Source organism: Gambusia affinis, linkage group LG16, assembly GCF_019740435.1.
Source record: "Gambusia affinis linkage group LG16, SWU_Gaff_1.0, whole genome shotgun sequence".
In the NCBI taxonomy this organism is placed as follows: Eukaryota; Metazoa; Chordata; class Actinopteri; order Cyprinodontiformes; family Poeciliidae; genus Gambusia; species Gambusia affinis.
This window is the reverse complement of record NC_057883.1, coordinates 20,848,337-20,864,028: the sequence shown is the minus strand read 5'-3', so window position 1 is coordinate 20,864,028 and position 15,692 is coordinate 20,848,337. Positions and strand designations below refer to the sequence as shown.

The following is a 15,692-nucleotide window of genomic DNA, read 5'->3' as shown; positions in this document are numbered from 1 at the left end:
TGAGGCCATACATACCGGCTACACACAGGCTACACACAGGCTACATACCGGCTACACGCAGGCTACATACCGGCTACATACCGGCTACACACAGGCTACACGCAGGCTACACACAGGCTACATACCGGCTACACGCAGGCTACATACCGGCTACACACAGGCTACACGCAGGCTACATACCGGCTACACGCAGGCTACATACCGGCTACACGCAGGCTACATACCGGCTACACGCAGGCTACATACAGGCTACATACCGGCTACACGCAGGCTACACGCAGGCTACACGCAGGCTACACGCAGGCTTCACACAGGCTACACAAAAGGCTACACAAAAGGCTACATACCGGCTACACGCAGGCTACATACCGGCTACACGCAGGCTACATACAGGCTACACACAGGCTACATACCGGCTACACGCAGGCTACACGCAGGCTACATACAGGCTACATACCGGCTACACGCAGGCTACACGCAGGCTTCACACAGGCTACACAAAAGGCTACATACCGGCTACACACAGGCTACACACAGGCTACATACCGGCTACACGCAGGCTACATACCGGCTACACGCAGACTACATACCGGCTACACACAGGCTACACACAGGCTACATACCGGCTACACGCAGGCTACATACCGGCTACATACAGGCTACATACCGGCAACACGCAGGCTACACGCAGGCTTCACACAGGCTACACAAAAGGCTACACACAGGCTACACACAGGCTGTGTGATGCTCTCACAGCGTGACACAATTCCTAAAAAGTTGAGCCATTTGAACGTTTTGAATCAATAATTATCCTGTAAAATCGCAGGTCACAATTTTCCTAAAGCGCCAGAAACGTTTCTGTTCCCAAGTTTGAGGGGTTCAACTTTCCCCGGAAACAAGTCTGACAATTTTTGTCCAAATGTTTGATTATTGATTGAATTGAAAACATTTGAAACTGATTTTCCCAATTACGTGAATTTCAACTGCAGTTTTTTCTTGAAATGCAAATAGAAACTAAATGACAAAACTTTGCATAATGTCTGCACCTCTCTGATCCTCTTGATCTGAATGAAGTTCTCTTTGCCCCAGCTCAGCTCATCCTACAAAAAAACAAAACAAAACAAAGAACCTCGGTGTTCATAGGAAAGAAAAATCAACGTTCTGGTATTACTGGTGTAGATAAAGAAACACTAGCTGAACTGGAATTAGCATCTCTATTCACAAATTTCAAAGCTTCTTAAATTTTCTGATTATCATACATGTACGCAGTTACCTTTGGGTGTCTCAGCTGTCCTTTCTTTTTGGCGGAGTACCACGCCTAAACAAAATGAGAAAGGTTTTAAAACAGTCCCACAAGCAGAAACATCAGATTTCACATAAAATCACCCTGAAGGCATTGACGACCGCCATCGAGTCACTTGGTGTGCCACGGGCAAAAGCCAGCTTGCTCCTGAAAACATAGGAAGAGTAAAACATTTTGTACCATAAAATCACTTCTCAGGCAGTTATACTTTATTACAAAACTGTGCAGTTTAAACATCAAACATATTATGCAAATCAAGCATTTTCAGACTTTGTGTACAAACCTCCTAAGCTAACCTCCAAATCTTTTTTTTTTTATGATAAACGGTTTGAATAAGTTATTTAGCATTCCATTTTAATTTTTATGATGCGACTCACCTGAGGCCTGCAAGCTGCTGCATGGCCGGAATGGCAAAGAAGCTCTTAAGAGAATGAGATGCAGCTGAAAACAAAGGCAAACCACCGTTTAAAAACTCACCAAAACAGATTACAAACACATAAATAATGAGCAAACTGCAGAAAACTTAAAGCCAGGCTGCATTTTATGTTCCACCAAGTTGATCAGAAAAATACAACAATGAGGAAACCGAACACCTAAATGCTGGCTACACTGATGTAATTCTAGTGTTTGGAAAACACCTGAGGACAAAAAAAAGCTTCTAACATTTAAAGTAACATAATCAGGGTTGTTTTATAAATGTTACAGAGCTTTTATAAAACAACCTGTCCATCATGTACCTTTAGAGGGATATGGAAGGAAAAAGGTATAAAAGAAAGCATTTTCCTGGAGGCATAAACATGATCAGAAATGTCTACTAGCTGAAAATTAACAGGTCGTAGTAACTGAGCCGTTTTGCTCCCAATGTTTTAATAGCTACATGCAGCCTTCTTGTTTTTAGCAACATGTTTCTTCTGATTTGAAGCAACAGTAACATGACAGTTACTGAACAATGAGTCCAACAATTTCAGATTAGCAACGACCATTACCATTGAAATTAAAACCTCCATAAACTACCGAAAACAAAACCATTTCATAGCTTTCAAAACTAATTTTAACTCAACGTAAGCAAGTTAAATACAGAGGTATTAATTCAGTACTAACTCTTTTATAGTTTATAGAGTTGAAAACATTTGAAACTTATTTTCCCAATTACGTGAATTTCAACTGCAGTTTTTTCTTGACATGCAAATAGAAACTAAATGACAAAACTTTGCATAATGTCTGCACCTCTCTGATCCTCTTGATCTGAATGAAGTTCTCTTTGCCCCAGCTCAGCTCATCCTACAAAAAAAAAAAAACAAAACAAAGTTAATACAGACATGTTCATAGGAAAGAAAATCAACGTTCTGGTATTACTGGTGTAGATAAAGATCAAAACTAGCTGAACTGGAATTAGCATCTCTATTCACAAATTTCAAAGATACCGATTGAATTTTCTGATTTATCATACATGGCAGTCTATTACCTTTGGGTGTCTACTTGTCCTTTTTTTTGTACAGTAAAACATGCTAAACAAAATGAGAAAGGTTTTAAAACAGTCCCACAAGCAGAAACATCAGATTTCACATAAAATCACCCTGAAGGCATTGACGACCGCCATCGAGTCACTTGGTGTGCCACGGGCAAAAGCCAGCTTGCTCCTGAAAACATAGGAAGAGTAAAACATTTTGTACCATAAAATCACTTCTCAGGCAGTTATACTTTATTACAAAACTGTGCAGTTTAAACATCAAACATATTATGCAAATCAAGCATTTTCAGACTTTGTGTACAAACCTCCTAAGCTAACCTCCAAATCTTTTTTTTTTTTTTTTTTGATGATAAACAGTTTGAATAAGTTATTTAGAATTCCATTTTTATTTTTATGATGCGACTCACCTGAGGCCTGCAAGCTGCTGCATGGCCGGAATAGCAAAGAAGCTCTTAAGAGAATGAGATGCAGCTGAAAACAAGGACAAACCACCGTTTAAAAACTCACCAAAACAGATTACAAACACATAAATAATGAGCAAACTGCAGAAAACTTAAAGCCAGGCCGCATTTCATGTTGCACCAAGTTGATCAGAAAAATACAACAATGAGGAAACCGAACACCTAAATGCTGGCTACACTGATGTAATTCTAGTGTTTGGAAAACACCTGAGGACAAAAAAAAGCTTCTAACATTTAAAGTAACATAATCAGGGTTGTTTTATAAATGTTACAGAGCTTTTATAAAACAACCTGTCCATCATGTACCTTTAGAGGGATGGTTGGAAGGAAAAGGTATAAAAGAAAGCATTTTCCTGGAGGCATAAACAAAATCAGAAATGTCTACTAGCTCAGGAATCATATATTAACAGGTCGTAGTAACTGAGCCGCTTTTGCTCCCAATGTTTTAATAGCTACATGCAGCCTTCTTGTTTTTAGCAACATGTTTCTTCTGATGTTAAATACAGAGGTATTAATTCAGTACTAACTCTTTTATAGTTTATAGAGTTACAAACTACTTTTTAATCATATTAAATTAACATAGTTTTATAAATTAGTAGTGGCTTAAATACTCTTATTGCTCAAATCTATTATAAAGTTACAGAAGAAACAGAATTTGAAAAGTTAATACAGACATAGAAGAAGAAATAAGTGGAAAAACATCAAAATTAAGTGAAATTTAAAATCAAAAACTTAAAATCTGAATGTTTTTAGGGATTTCAATTATATATTTTAGATACCGATTAATCAGTTTTATTGGATTAAAAATGGCAGTCTACTGACTTTTCATTCAACTACTTGACCCTTTTTTCACAATATTAGAAATACATTAAAAGATGCAAATAAACAAATAGTTGGAGTCCTTTTTTAATAAAAAAACACAAACATTTTATTGCCTAAAAAACAACATTTTATTCCATACTGAATTTGAACCAGCTGAATATAAAAAATACCACTAGAGGAGTTGTGGGTGAAATATTTTGACAGTCAAAAGTGTTTTTATCTTAAATGCAAAATGTATATTTACTGTTATAGTTTTCTCTTAATTAGTATTCTGAATATGTTGAGGTTTTTTCAGTAGCTTTGCTAAATTACTTGACGATTATTTCAATCGATTAATCATTTCAGCTTTAGATGTATCCAAGAATTTTAAGGCCAATTATTGAAACATCTGTACTTTTTCAAAGCTGGAAAAAAAAAAGTGTAGAAACCAAAAACTAAGATGAAACATGGAGGGAAATGTGGAGTTAAAATTTCCCCGAGGTGCTGAGCAAGAGTTCGTTGAACAGCGGTAAACCTGTGGAGATCGTCAAACTGCCAGACTGACCGATGATGAGACAGTCGTCCAAACAGCCGAAGACATGGCCCAGAACAGTCATCTTCCCCAGTTTAAGGTCCACAGGCAGGTGGGCCAGAACCCGGCCGAGGAAGGTCAGCTCACCATCCTCGCTTTGATTTTTGCCGTCGGTTTTCGCGGACAGCGCGCCCATCTGAAGAATTAAACATCCAAGCAGCAAAAACACACAAATTCTCCATTTGGTGTCACAGAAGTTTAGAAAAGACAGAAAAAAAAAGTTGATTCTTTCTTTAGAAAACAGTTCAGCACCATCCTAACATACCAGATATGAATAAGACTAACAGCAATTACTACTTAAATTTAAAACCTGCATAAACTTTTATGAAAAAACTCATACACATGACTACAACAATAGACTAAATCAATAAAAAAATCAATTAATCATCAAACAACTGATTAATCAATACAAATAGATTAATTGGTTACATTAATTGACAATTAAATTTATTAATTGTCAAACAATTGACAATTAATGGATTTTTTTTATCAATTGATAAAAATAAATTTTTTTATTGATTAATCTGATTTTTGGAATTTGAATTTTGGAGAATCTAGATTTTTTTTCTTGGGTTTTAACAGTTTGGTGATGTCAGCACGCTCGAGGTGGCCATCTTGTTTGACAAGCATCTTTCACAGCTTCTGTTTTTGCAGATTTTGAATTCAGATCAACTGAACAGCAAAATATAACAGCCAGCCTAAGATTTATCGATTAATCAATCATGACTGATTAATCGCCCAGCCCTACTCCCAGGTAGAATCACGTTTAAAACTTGCTTTACTTGCCTCTATGAGCTCCAGAACGGTCCTAACAATGTCGGAGAGGTTGGGAGGAGAGAGCGCAGTGGACAGGAGGGAGCGAGGGTCCCCCATGTCCAGCAGCTTGACCTTTAACAGGATGGTTGACAGGGGAGCCAGCTAAGGGGAGGGGCAACATGGCGGTTAAAAGTAGGTTCAGAAAGCATCTATGGCAGAAAAACAAAAAACAAAACAAAGAAAAGGCTCTCCCCTCACCTGCATCTCAGGAATCATATATTCAGGGATTTCGTTTGTCCAGAAAGCTTTGGTCACGAGACGGTAGCAGAAGCCCTTTGACACTCGGCCTGCCCTCCCTGTCAGGAACATTTTTAACAAACATTTTGCAATCACAATATACAAAAATATTCCCATAAAATCACTAATTACACTAAAGAAAGGCGTCACATTCATGGCTTTCTATTTACGCTTCAAAATCAAAAATAATGTACTTGTCAAACTGAACTAAGTCTCTTTCCATGGTCAACTGAAAACACAAAAAAGGAAGATGTCAGATGTTTCTGGCCTGAAATCAGCATTTAATTGTTCCTTGAAGAGGGTAGAGAACAACTTCAAAACTTTAAACGTTTAGACCAAATCTGAACGGGACAAATAGTACACAGACTTTTATGTTTTATATTTTTTTTAAATGGGTAAAAGTTTTATTTTGTGAAACCATTAATCTGATAGTGTGATTTAAACATAACTTTTGGCTTTAAAACTACCTTATAGGTGACTATTTTGCTTCCTTGAAGAGGGTAGGATAGGACTATGGCCTATATAAAACATTGTTTCATTACATTACATTTTTTCCTTCAATCCGTTTTAGATCATCAGATTTTATTCTGCTCTGTTCAGACTGAGATGTTTTAGGGCCTCTTGTGACTTTATATCCAAATAAGCCGCTGCTGGTCAAGCCCCACAAACTCAACAATTACCGTAATTTCCGGACTATAAGCTGCGACTTTTGTCTCTCGCTTTCGACCCTGCGGCTTATACAACGATGCGGCTTATTTATGATTTTTTTTCTAATGGCCAGTAGGGGCGCTGGAGCAGAAAAGGTAAGCGTGAGACAGCTGGAATATATCTGTAGAGGAAGACTAATGTAACATCGTGCTTTGTGCATGAATAAAATGAGCTTGAACAGACCCTCATCATGGAGAATGCAAGAAGAAATGCGTTTGATGCAGCTTTCAAGTTAAAAGCAATGGAGCTGGCCGATAAAGAAGGAAACAGACACTGAGGAAGAAGACTTCCATGGTTTCAGTGCACAGGAGGAAGAGGATGACGGCTCTCCGTATGTTATTTAAACCAGCCCTGTTAGTGTTGTTTTGCTATATTGTTGCTGTTCAGAAAGAAAAGCTACGGCATATTATTAAAACTTTAAAAACACCTTCTGTGTACCGTCTTTCTTTGTAAATATCTCATGTTTCAATGTAGGCACATGCGGCTTATACACCGGTGCGGCTTATGTATGTACAAAATGTGTTCCCGTTAAAAATGTAGGGGGTGCGGCTTATAATCAGGTGCGCTCTATAGTCCGGAAATTACGGTACATGTGAAAATGGCTGCTAACCTAAATGCAATTATACAACTTTGAAAAGCAGAAGTAGAGCCACCTGTACAATGAACAAGAATGCAGCAAGTAGTTTCTTTTCCAGCAGCCATTGTGCTGTGCATACAGCAGTAAAACATGCTGACCAAACATGCAGGGAGATCCACTGGGGTTGCTAGGTAACGGGCTCAGCTCAGCTAGGGTTGCTAAGTAACAGTGCAGTGTTCTTTCAATAATTGGGAAGTTTTGGAAAGACAAAATTTTTCAGACACCAAAAAGGATTAACGTATTGCCAGAAACCAGCCAGGGATGTTTTATTACCAGTAGAGACCAAAATGGAAGTGTAAAAAAATTTGCAAAATATGAATTTTACATTATAGGTCCCCTTAAACACACCAATCCCAAACTAAAGAAAAGTTTCAGTTTGTGAATCCATGACTATACAGAGTTTTTTTGGGGGGGTTTTTCATAAAATTTTCTCTCTTATTGATCCAAAATTGCAAATCGTCTCTTTTGAGTGGCCCCGGCTCTCAGCTGAAGTTGCTTCACCTTTGCGCTGGTTGCAGTTGGTTTTGGACGCCCAGGTCAGACGCAGAGACTGATAATTAGTATCTTTGTCACACACCAAATGACGGGCCAGGCAGAAGTCAATAACTGTAAGAAGGCGGATGGGGAAATCTGTTATATTTAGTCCAATATAGGCTAAAGAAATCTATGATTAATGATAAATAATGAATAAGAAGCACCGTATTTAACATCTGGCACAGTCACCGAACTCTCAGCGATGTTGGTAGAGAGAATCACCTGAGAAGGTAAAAAGATTATTAAATACAGGGACAACTATGAACTTCCTCTCTTCTATCAATAAAGACAGAGCTGAGAATAAGAAATCAATTCTCTGCTTTAAATAAAAATTGACAAAATAATTTGTCCATTTTACATGCTTTTAATATGCATTTACAGCAAAATGCATGTAAAAAGCCAAATACCCCATACAGAAATTTCCCAGATGGCAAATGGAGTGAAATCAGCAGCTTTTACCTTCCTGTACCAAGGGACCGGGGACAGGAACACACCATTCTGCTCCTCCAGAGTCACGGATGAATGAAGAGGATAAACCTGCAACCTGAGCCGCAGAAACACATTTGAAACATTGAAGTGCCCATTTCCTTTCTCCAGACAGAATCTGCTCATCTTTTTGTTTTTATCTATCCAAAACAAGGTAAAAGTGATAAAAATAAGTAATATTCACTCACCTTTGGTTGGCAAGCTTGGCCAAGCTCTCTTGCATGCAGCGTATCTCATGTATGCCAGGAAGGAAAACCAGAACGCTTCCTCTTTCTGACAAAGGCGTCCCGCCCTCCTCAACTTTGCTACTCGGCACATTTATGATAATTATACTTTCCGATTAACAATTAAAGGTCGACTAAAGCCTTAATAAAATCACGCCTCACCTGAAATCTTTGCCCTCCATCTCATTAAAGCTCTGGATTAAACTGATGGCAAGGTCGTACATCTTCGGCGAGATCAACAGGTCATCTGCATGCGGCGGCTCGATCTGATTTGAACCCACAAACTTTACATATTAACAGCTTGGATTAAATCCACGAGAACAGAAGTGTCGAAAACGTATGTTTAGATCTATTCACCCGGTAAGGATACAGTTTCTGAAGGTCATCGAGGTAAAACTCTTCGATGGTGAAGGGTGCGCCCTCCACTTCATACACATAAGCAGGGCTCATCTTCCCCCAAATGGGCGTGGCAAAGTACTCTGCGAACTCTCTGCAGTTGATGGTGGCTGACATGAGGATTATCTGCCCAAAATACATAGTTTTTCAAACACAAGTTGAAGCAGATGTTTCTTGGATGCACTAGTCATTGATATACATCATTGGATTGGACATCATGTGGCACACATGCTCTACTGCTATGCATAAATAAACAAACTCAAATTTAAGACTTTTTGCGGTTGTTTTGAATGAGATTCAAGACCAATATATCCACAGAAATGTATGAACTTTGTCCAGCCAACTGGCGATAAATTTGCACATAGGCGCAAAACAACGAGCTAGCTAGCAAAGGTTTATTAGCACCTAGCTCAATCAACAGTAGAGCAAATGTTTAAAAATGGCTAATCAACCACCGTTTTGTTCATGCAACCACTTATTGATAAATATTATTGTATAAAAATTTGGTGTTGATTCCTTAAACACTTGAATGTAATCTCTCTTCTGAAGGCTAATGGAGATGTCAGTCGGTTGCCATGGCAACGGATCTGCACGTTGAGTAAAGCTGACACAGAGAGCATGAGAAAAAATTAAAGAAGTGATTTTGAGCTGTTCTTCACTTTGTGTTTCTGCATTACTCTCTCTTTGTTGTGATGCACTGCAGCCGCTGTACCTTCTGATCAACGATAAAAACGGCACTAATTTCCTAATTTGTTCGATGAACGTGGCGATATTCATAATCATCAAATAGGATAAAATGTTTCATAAATGGTTTGTTAAATTTTACCAAACTACGGCAGCAATTACAGCAACAATTGACATAAAATATAAATGTTACATGACTTGTATCATCCGACCTCTCTTGCATTTTTGATAGAACAGAAACCAAAATCTCATCAAAATATCTGAGAATGCATTTAACGTTTTAAATCATCACTTTTTTCAAATCACATTTTTATAAAAATCAGATAAGAAATACGGGCTGTACAACCATTTTTGTGGCAGATTCTTGCTCATCCCGCTTCAGAACAGTGTGGTTTTGTTTGTATCACCTAATGTGTAGTAATGCAGCCGCGTGTCATTAGCTATAGCAGCTAACAAGTGACGTCCTATCCAGAATTTATATTGATGGCACTAGTTACCTTGACATGACGAGAGTTGGAGTGAAGCAGTTTTCTCAACACCAACAACAGAAAGTCCATATCTTCGCTGCGCTCATGAACCTTGAAGTCAAAGTCAGAGACATAAAAAGACTTCAGCACATATTCTGTACATTCCTATACATCACATTTTTTAAAAATATTATGAGAATGGGGGAAGTTTTCTGTCAACACACTAGAACTGAGCACTCCAGAGTTTTGCGTGGTCCGTTTTCCCCACAAAAAAAAAAAATTCTGGAAAAATGCCCTCAGATTTCACTCAACATTTACTCAGGCAGCAGGTGTCCAGTGAAAACAAAGGGCAGTATGATAATATGCAATTAAACTGATATAAGATGAATAATATTTCTCAAAACAAAAAACATGATAAGACAAGAAAATACTCGAGATATAATTTCTGGAGGACAGGATGATGCAGGTCAACATGCATAAAAGCAAATCTTCTGTCCACATACCTCATCTACAAAAATGTGAGAGTACTCTGTGAGAGATTTGGCCAACACGAGCTTTTGCAGCAGAACCCCTGTGGTCATGTAAATTAGTCGAGTGTGCTCTGTGGCCATTTTCTCCAGTGCAACCTAAAGTAAAAAATAAATACAAACACAATAACAGAATAACAGGTCAGACAGTTGTTTTTGTGGAATGATAAATTGTCCCAGAAATTATTGCGATAAATGATAATATTGTTTAGAGACCATTTTCAAGAAAAGTAATGGTACACACTCCAAGTCCAGTCCTCAAGAGCCACCATCCTGCAACTCCCTGAACCAAATGAACGGCTCGTTACCAGGCTCGTTACCAGGCTCGTTACCAGGCTCGTTTAGAGCTGATCCCGGTCTGTTGGAGTAAGGATGCTTCTGAAAGTTGCAGGATGGAGGCTCTCGAGGACTGGACTTGAGCAACCCTGCTCTAAAAAATCAAAACACTTTCATTTCCAACAAATATTCAACACTGGAAATGGAAGACATTTAAATATGCAAAATAAATAAACAAAACTGCAAATGAAATGGAAACTGAAGTCTCTAAACAAAATTGATGCACTAGACTGAAGCCTTTGGTAGAAACAGAGTCAAGAAAAAACAAACAATAATGGAAATTATCAAGTTGTTTTAATTTTTTATGTAATTATCAAATTTATTGCTTTGACGACATACAACTCGTCACATTTGTGAAAACCATTGTGGTTGTAAATTCCCATGTTGGTTATATTTCCTTTTAACTGTTTGAAAAGATGAAAAATTCGCCTCCAGGCTTCTGGAAATTCAGCTCAAGAATAAATCAGACTTCTGAAAGTCTACATTCTCTTTCCTGATGTATGTAAACGACCGGCTTGAAGAACAAATACTCTGGCATTAACTAATATAAGTACCACTGGCAATCCAAACTAACCTGACACAGGAGGTTTTGTCTGATTTAATGTCAAAGAGTGAAAACAAAATTATGTAAAAATCTGGACAAACAACAAATGTTACCGGAGGAAGTCATAAAAAAAAAGAAAACATCTCATTTGAGTGCTGACTGTCTTTCTCCCACTGACAGTGACATCATTCGTAACTCCAGAGGTCTGAACCAAGCGGAGGAGAATCGTTATTTTAAGACACAGCATTTCAGAGCCGTGTACACCACAGCCAGACATTCTAGCAACAAAGCACTCAAAAAAGTGTAAACACGTAAAAACTACAACTTATTAGTGATAAAACAGATGCAGTGAAGGCTTTTGTTAAAAGGACTACAGATCTAATATTATGGTCATCATAATATTGGCAATCACTGTTACACATTCTATCTTTAAGCAGGGTTTCTGCAGGTTTAACCACCTAAAATTCAAGACTTTTTACAACAATTATGAATGACATTTAAGACTTGCAGCACAGCAGAAATGGAGGACCAAATGTATTGTAAATAAGTCGCATGGATTGGCAAGAGAAGTGAGCCAATGACGAAGAACATTGTTCAGCTGATAATAAATCTGCTCTTACCCATGAGAGCCCTAAAAAAAAAACAAGCTAACTAACTAACAAAGGTATATTAGCAGCTAGTTACCAGTAGCTTAATATCTTTAGCAAACTTAAAGGTGGCCTATTATGTTTTCTTGAACAGGTTAGGATAGGTCTATTAGCAATGCAAAACATTTTTGCACAAGATCATTCTTAGATAATGGGATTTTAGTCTGCTCATTTTGAAAATTAGCTGCTTAAAGGAGTCTTGACACTTTAAATCCAAATTATCTGCTGTTGACTACGCCCCCTTACCACAATCCTTTTGGCGTTCTAAGATTGTCACTTGGTGCAGGTAGGTGTGTGGTGTGTTAAGTAGATCAATCTAAATCAGGGGTTTTCCCCACTGGGATCGTTAATGCAGCCTGTTGAAAGTGACAGGTAGCCAATCAGAAAGCCGGATTCTCCTCCTGCTTTCTGAGGGGAAATTACGGAGGGGAATCCCAAACAGCTGACACGGCGCAACAGGAAGTCCAGCGGACATTGGAGATGATATGTGGAAACAACATTAATGTTTATAAAACATTTTGTACAAAGAATATAGAAATGACGAGGGGAGGAGTTGGAGCGAAATCGCTACGTTGATGAACCCGGTAACTTTTCAGCTGTTCTTCGTTCACGTAACATAAATCGGTTCTAATGATTTTCATTCAGTCAGGACGTTACGCTGACACTAGAGCCACATGCACTGCAGGTAAATTGTAGTAAAGCATTGATCAATGCCTGGTTTTAAAATTAGTTAGCTGGACTTGTAGCCATTATGTTGTGCCCACTGTTGGACATCACACGGCACATCGAACCCGATGGAACCGTTATACCTAGGATTTCTGTCGGCTAATGTGTGGTCTCAGATTTTGAAAATGGGCCGACAATCGACCGACAGCACTAAGATGGTGTCGTGTGCGCTGGACATTACACTAAGGAAATGAGGAAGGGAGGGTCAGTGGAGAGCACCGGAGTTGAGCCTTTTTTCATTTAGCGTCATCAACAGAAAGAGAAAAAGGCTGGAAGAGACGATAACGCCGATAATCGCTTGCTGGTTCACAGGTGTACCAACCTGATATCCCACCAGACTGCCCAGGATGCACTTCCTCTGAGCAGCAACCCAGCGAGCAATACTGGTGGCTCCAATCTTGCGTGGCTGCGTGACCACGATGTTGCAGGAGGTGGTTTTCTCATTGTAGTGGTCCAAAATGAACTGCGGCAGCTGAGTGGTCTTGCCACTGCCTGTGGCTCCTCGAACGATCACAACCGAGTTGCTTTCTATGAAGGAAATCAGCTAGAAGCAAATGAGGATAGTTAAAGTGAAACCTGCTGCAATAAAGCATCATGTCACTGCAAATAACAATGAAACAGACGTTATAGTGCATCTGTGATCGTCTTTAAACATATTGTGTTTGTCCAGAAAGTGAAACTGGGCCGATATATTTTGTACAGAATTTGAACGAGGTGAACCGAAAACTATTACACTTACAGCATTTTGGATAAAACACATTTACAAACAAAGGTGTTTTTTCATCTGAAATGCAATATATACATATATATGTACAACTTTGACTTAATTACTGCTCTGAATATTTTTTTCTTTCATCATTCGACCTATTTTGTGTCTAAATATTGTAGTTAGCGATTAATCAATTACTAAACCAGTTGACAGTAATTAAAATGATCGAATCATGGATGTGCTGTGGTGGCGCACAACCCACATAAGGAGACATTAGTCCTCAGCGCGGCCGTCGCAGATTCGATTCCCGGCCTGGCGACCTTTGCCGCATGTCTTCCCCCTTCTCTCACTACCCACTTTCCTGTCAATTAACTATCAAATAAAGGCCACTAGAGCCAATAAAACCTTCAAAAAAAAAAAATAAATTTTAAAAATGATCGAATTATAGCAATTAATCCAATAAATTATTTCACCCCTATAAAACATAAAACTGATAAATATCGGTAATCAAGCATAACAGCAATATTATCCAACATCGGCTAAAATCCTCATATCTATGCATCCTTAGTGGATGTTCTAAGCTGATTTATGACAATATGAAATTATATTTTACCGACATTAGAAGCTGAAAAGAGTCGACGCTTGCGTAACTCCATTGATATTCACCGTACTAATAACACTCAATGTGGGCTCCTGCTGTACAGGCACATATAAAACCAACTGCACTTCTTTGAAGCAAACATCAAGACTTAGTGCACTTCTTTCCTGAGGACATAATGTCAATTTAAGTAAAACTCTGCAATGACCCAAAAAAATAAACCACGGGAGGAAAATGCATTAGTGCCTTACCTGCTCCTTGTCTTTGGTTATGGGTAAGCTTGGGCATTCAAAACTGGAGCAGGGAGAAACAGGAGGAGGACCTAAACATTCAGCATTTCAAAACAGTGAAGGAAGAAGTAAATTTACAACAATCTAGTACTGCATGTGGGTGGAATCTACTATTTCAAAGGCCATCATGTAATCCAGTGTTTCCCAACCCTGGTCCTGAAGGCGCACTGTCCTACATGTTTTAGAGGTTTTTCTGCGTTAATGTGCCTCATTCAACTGATGGCAGTTCAACAAACGCCTGTTAATCAGTCATCGAGTTCATCAATTGAAATCAGCTGGACTGAAGCAAGGAAATACCTAAAACATGCAGGGCAGTGTGCCTGGAGGACCAGGGCTGGGAAACACTGATGCGATCTATTACTCACTCCTTGAAGGTTCTGTGTTTTGGATCCTTCCAAAATCAGCTTTCTGGCTGGAATCATCGGGTTTAACCGGACTGAGAAAAGCAACATAACCAGTCACACATTCCTATATTTTACAGAATATAAGTTTAGAATATTATTCCTATTCTCAACTTCCACCTTTATGTCCTAGTAATGCAGTGGAGTTCCGTTTGGGTTGCTAGGTAACGGGCCAGGCTTGGCTGGGGTTGCTAGGTAACGGCTCAGTGCCCTTCTATTGTGACTTAATCTGGAGGTTTTTGAAATGTTTCCATTTTCAGACACCAAAAAACAATAAGTTATTGCCCAAAAACAGCTCTGTGTTTTTTGTTTTTTTTTAAAGACTGTCATAATTACTTTTGTTTGTAATTTTAAGACTTTGTTCTGGTAAAATGGCATCAATATTCTGCTAATATTATGACTATGTTCTCGTAATTAAACAAATTTTATAAAGTATTGTAGTCTGGCCTTAAAGCAACTCTCAGGAGGGGTTAAAATAAATAAAAGCCACTTTTTGAAAATATTTTGTCATTTGTATTTTTTTAAAGTAAACAAGAAAAAGAGATTACAATTCAAAAATAACTTATTAATCCCAAAGGGAAATTAATGTTGTTACTCGTCAATTCAGATTCTTCCAAGTCAGGAAAGTTTTCCCAAGAGTCTCATGAAGAAAATGGCCATACTTGTCCATAATATTCTTGATTTTATTGCTATTATTATTATTATTGAATATGGTACAAAAAATCAAATTAATTTTTTAAGCCATATTTCCCACAGGCCTGTCACAAAAAATTTTTTATGGACAATAAATCATTGCAGAAGTTTTTGCAATAAATTATAATATTGTTATTTTGAGACCACTTAAAAGTAATACAATGGTAACAACATAACCTTCTCAAATATCAATAAACTTTCATTTCTAATGAACATTTAACACTGGGATATTTCAAATATTAAAACTAAATAAAACAATGAATTATGACGTTTCTGTAAACTAAATTGTTCTTCAATTAAAGGGAAAGGTGGGACCAAAGGCCCAGACTGGAGACTTTTAATATCCAGTTTTTGGTAGAAAATAATAAATAATGCAAATGAAAATTATTGAGCTCGTTTTAATT

General features: G+C 38.1%; 1 protein-coding gene across 2 annotated transcripts in view; it reads right to left on the bottom strand.

The window, feature by feature from the left end:
• tdrd9 (tudor domain containing 9) overlaps positions 1–15,692 on the bottom strand; it is a 34,066-nt gene that overhangs the window by 10,825 nt on the left and 7,549 nt on the right. Inside the window, exons 2-19 of one of the 2 annotated variants that reach the window (XM_044143567.1) lie at positions 14,560–14,630; positions 14,156–14,226; positions 12,920–13,141; positions 10,321–10,443; positions 9,848–9,928; positions 8,628–8,792; positions 8,433–8,536; positions 8,235–8,351; positions 8,020–8,104; positions 7,725–7,782; positions 7,528–7,632; positions 5,643–5,740; positions 5,415–5,546; positions 4,602–4,764; positions 3,182–3,245; positions 2,880–2,943; positions 1,274–1,318; positions 1,047–1,100 (exon numbers count right to left, since the gene is read on the bottom strand). In XM_044143567.1, the coding sequence (XP_043999502.1) occupies positions 1,047–1,100; positions 1,274–1,318; positions 2,880–2,943; positions 3,182–3,245; positions 4,602–4,764; positions 5,415–5,546; positions 5,643–5,740; positions 7,528–7,632; positions 7,725–7,782; positions 8,020–8,104; positions 8,235–8,351; positions 8,433–8,536; positions 8,628–8,792; positions 9,848–9,928; positions 10,321–10,443; positions 12,920–13,141; positions 14,156–14,226; positions 14,560–14,630 (1,822 nt within the window). Of the gene's footprint in view, positions 1–1,046; positions 1,101–1,273; positions 1,319–1,386; positions 1,451–1,680; positions 1,745–2,879; positions 2,944–3,181; positions 3,246–4,601; positions 4,765–5,414; positions 5,547–5,642; positions 5,741–7,527; positions 7,633–7,724; positions 7,783–8,019; positions 8,105–8,234; positions 8,352–8,432; positions 8,537–8,627; positions 8,793–9,847; positions 9,929–10,320; positions 10,444–12,919; positions 13,142–14,155; positions 14,227–14,559; positions 14,631–15,692 lie in introns of both variants that reach the window. The other variant, XM_044143566.1, reaches the window with a different exon arrangement.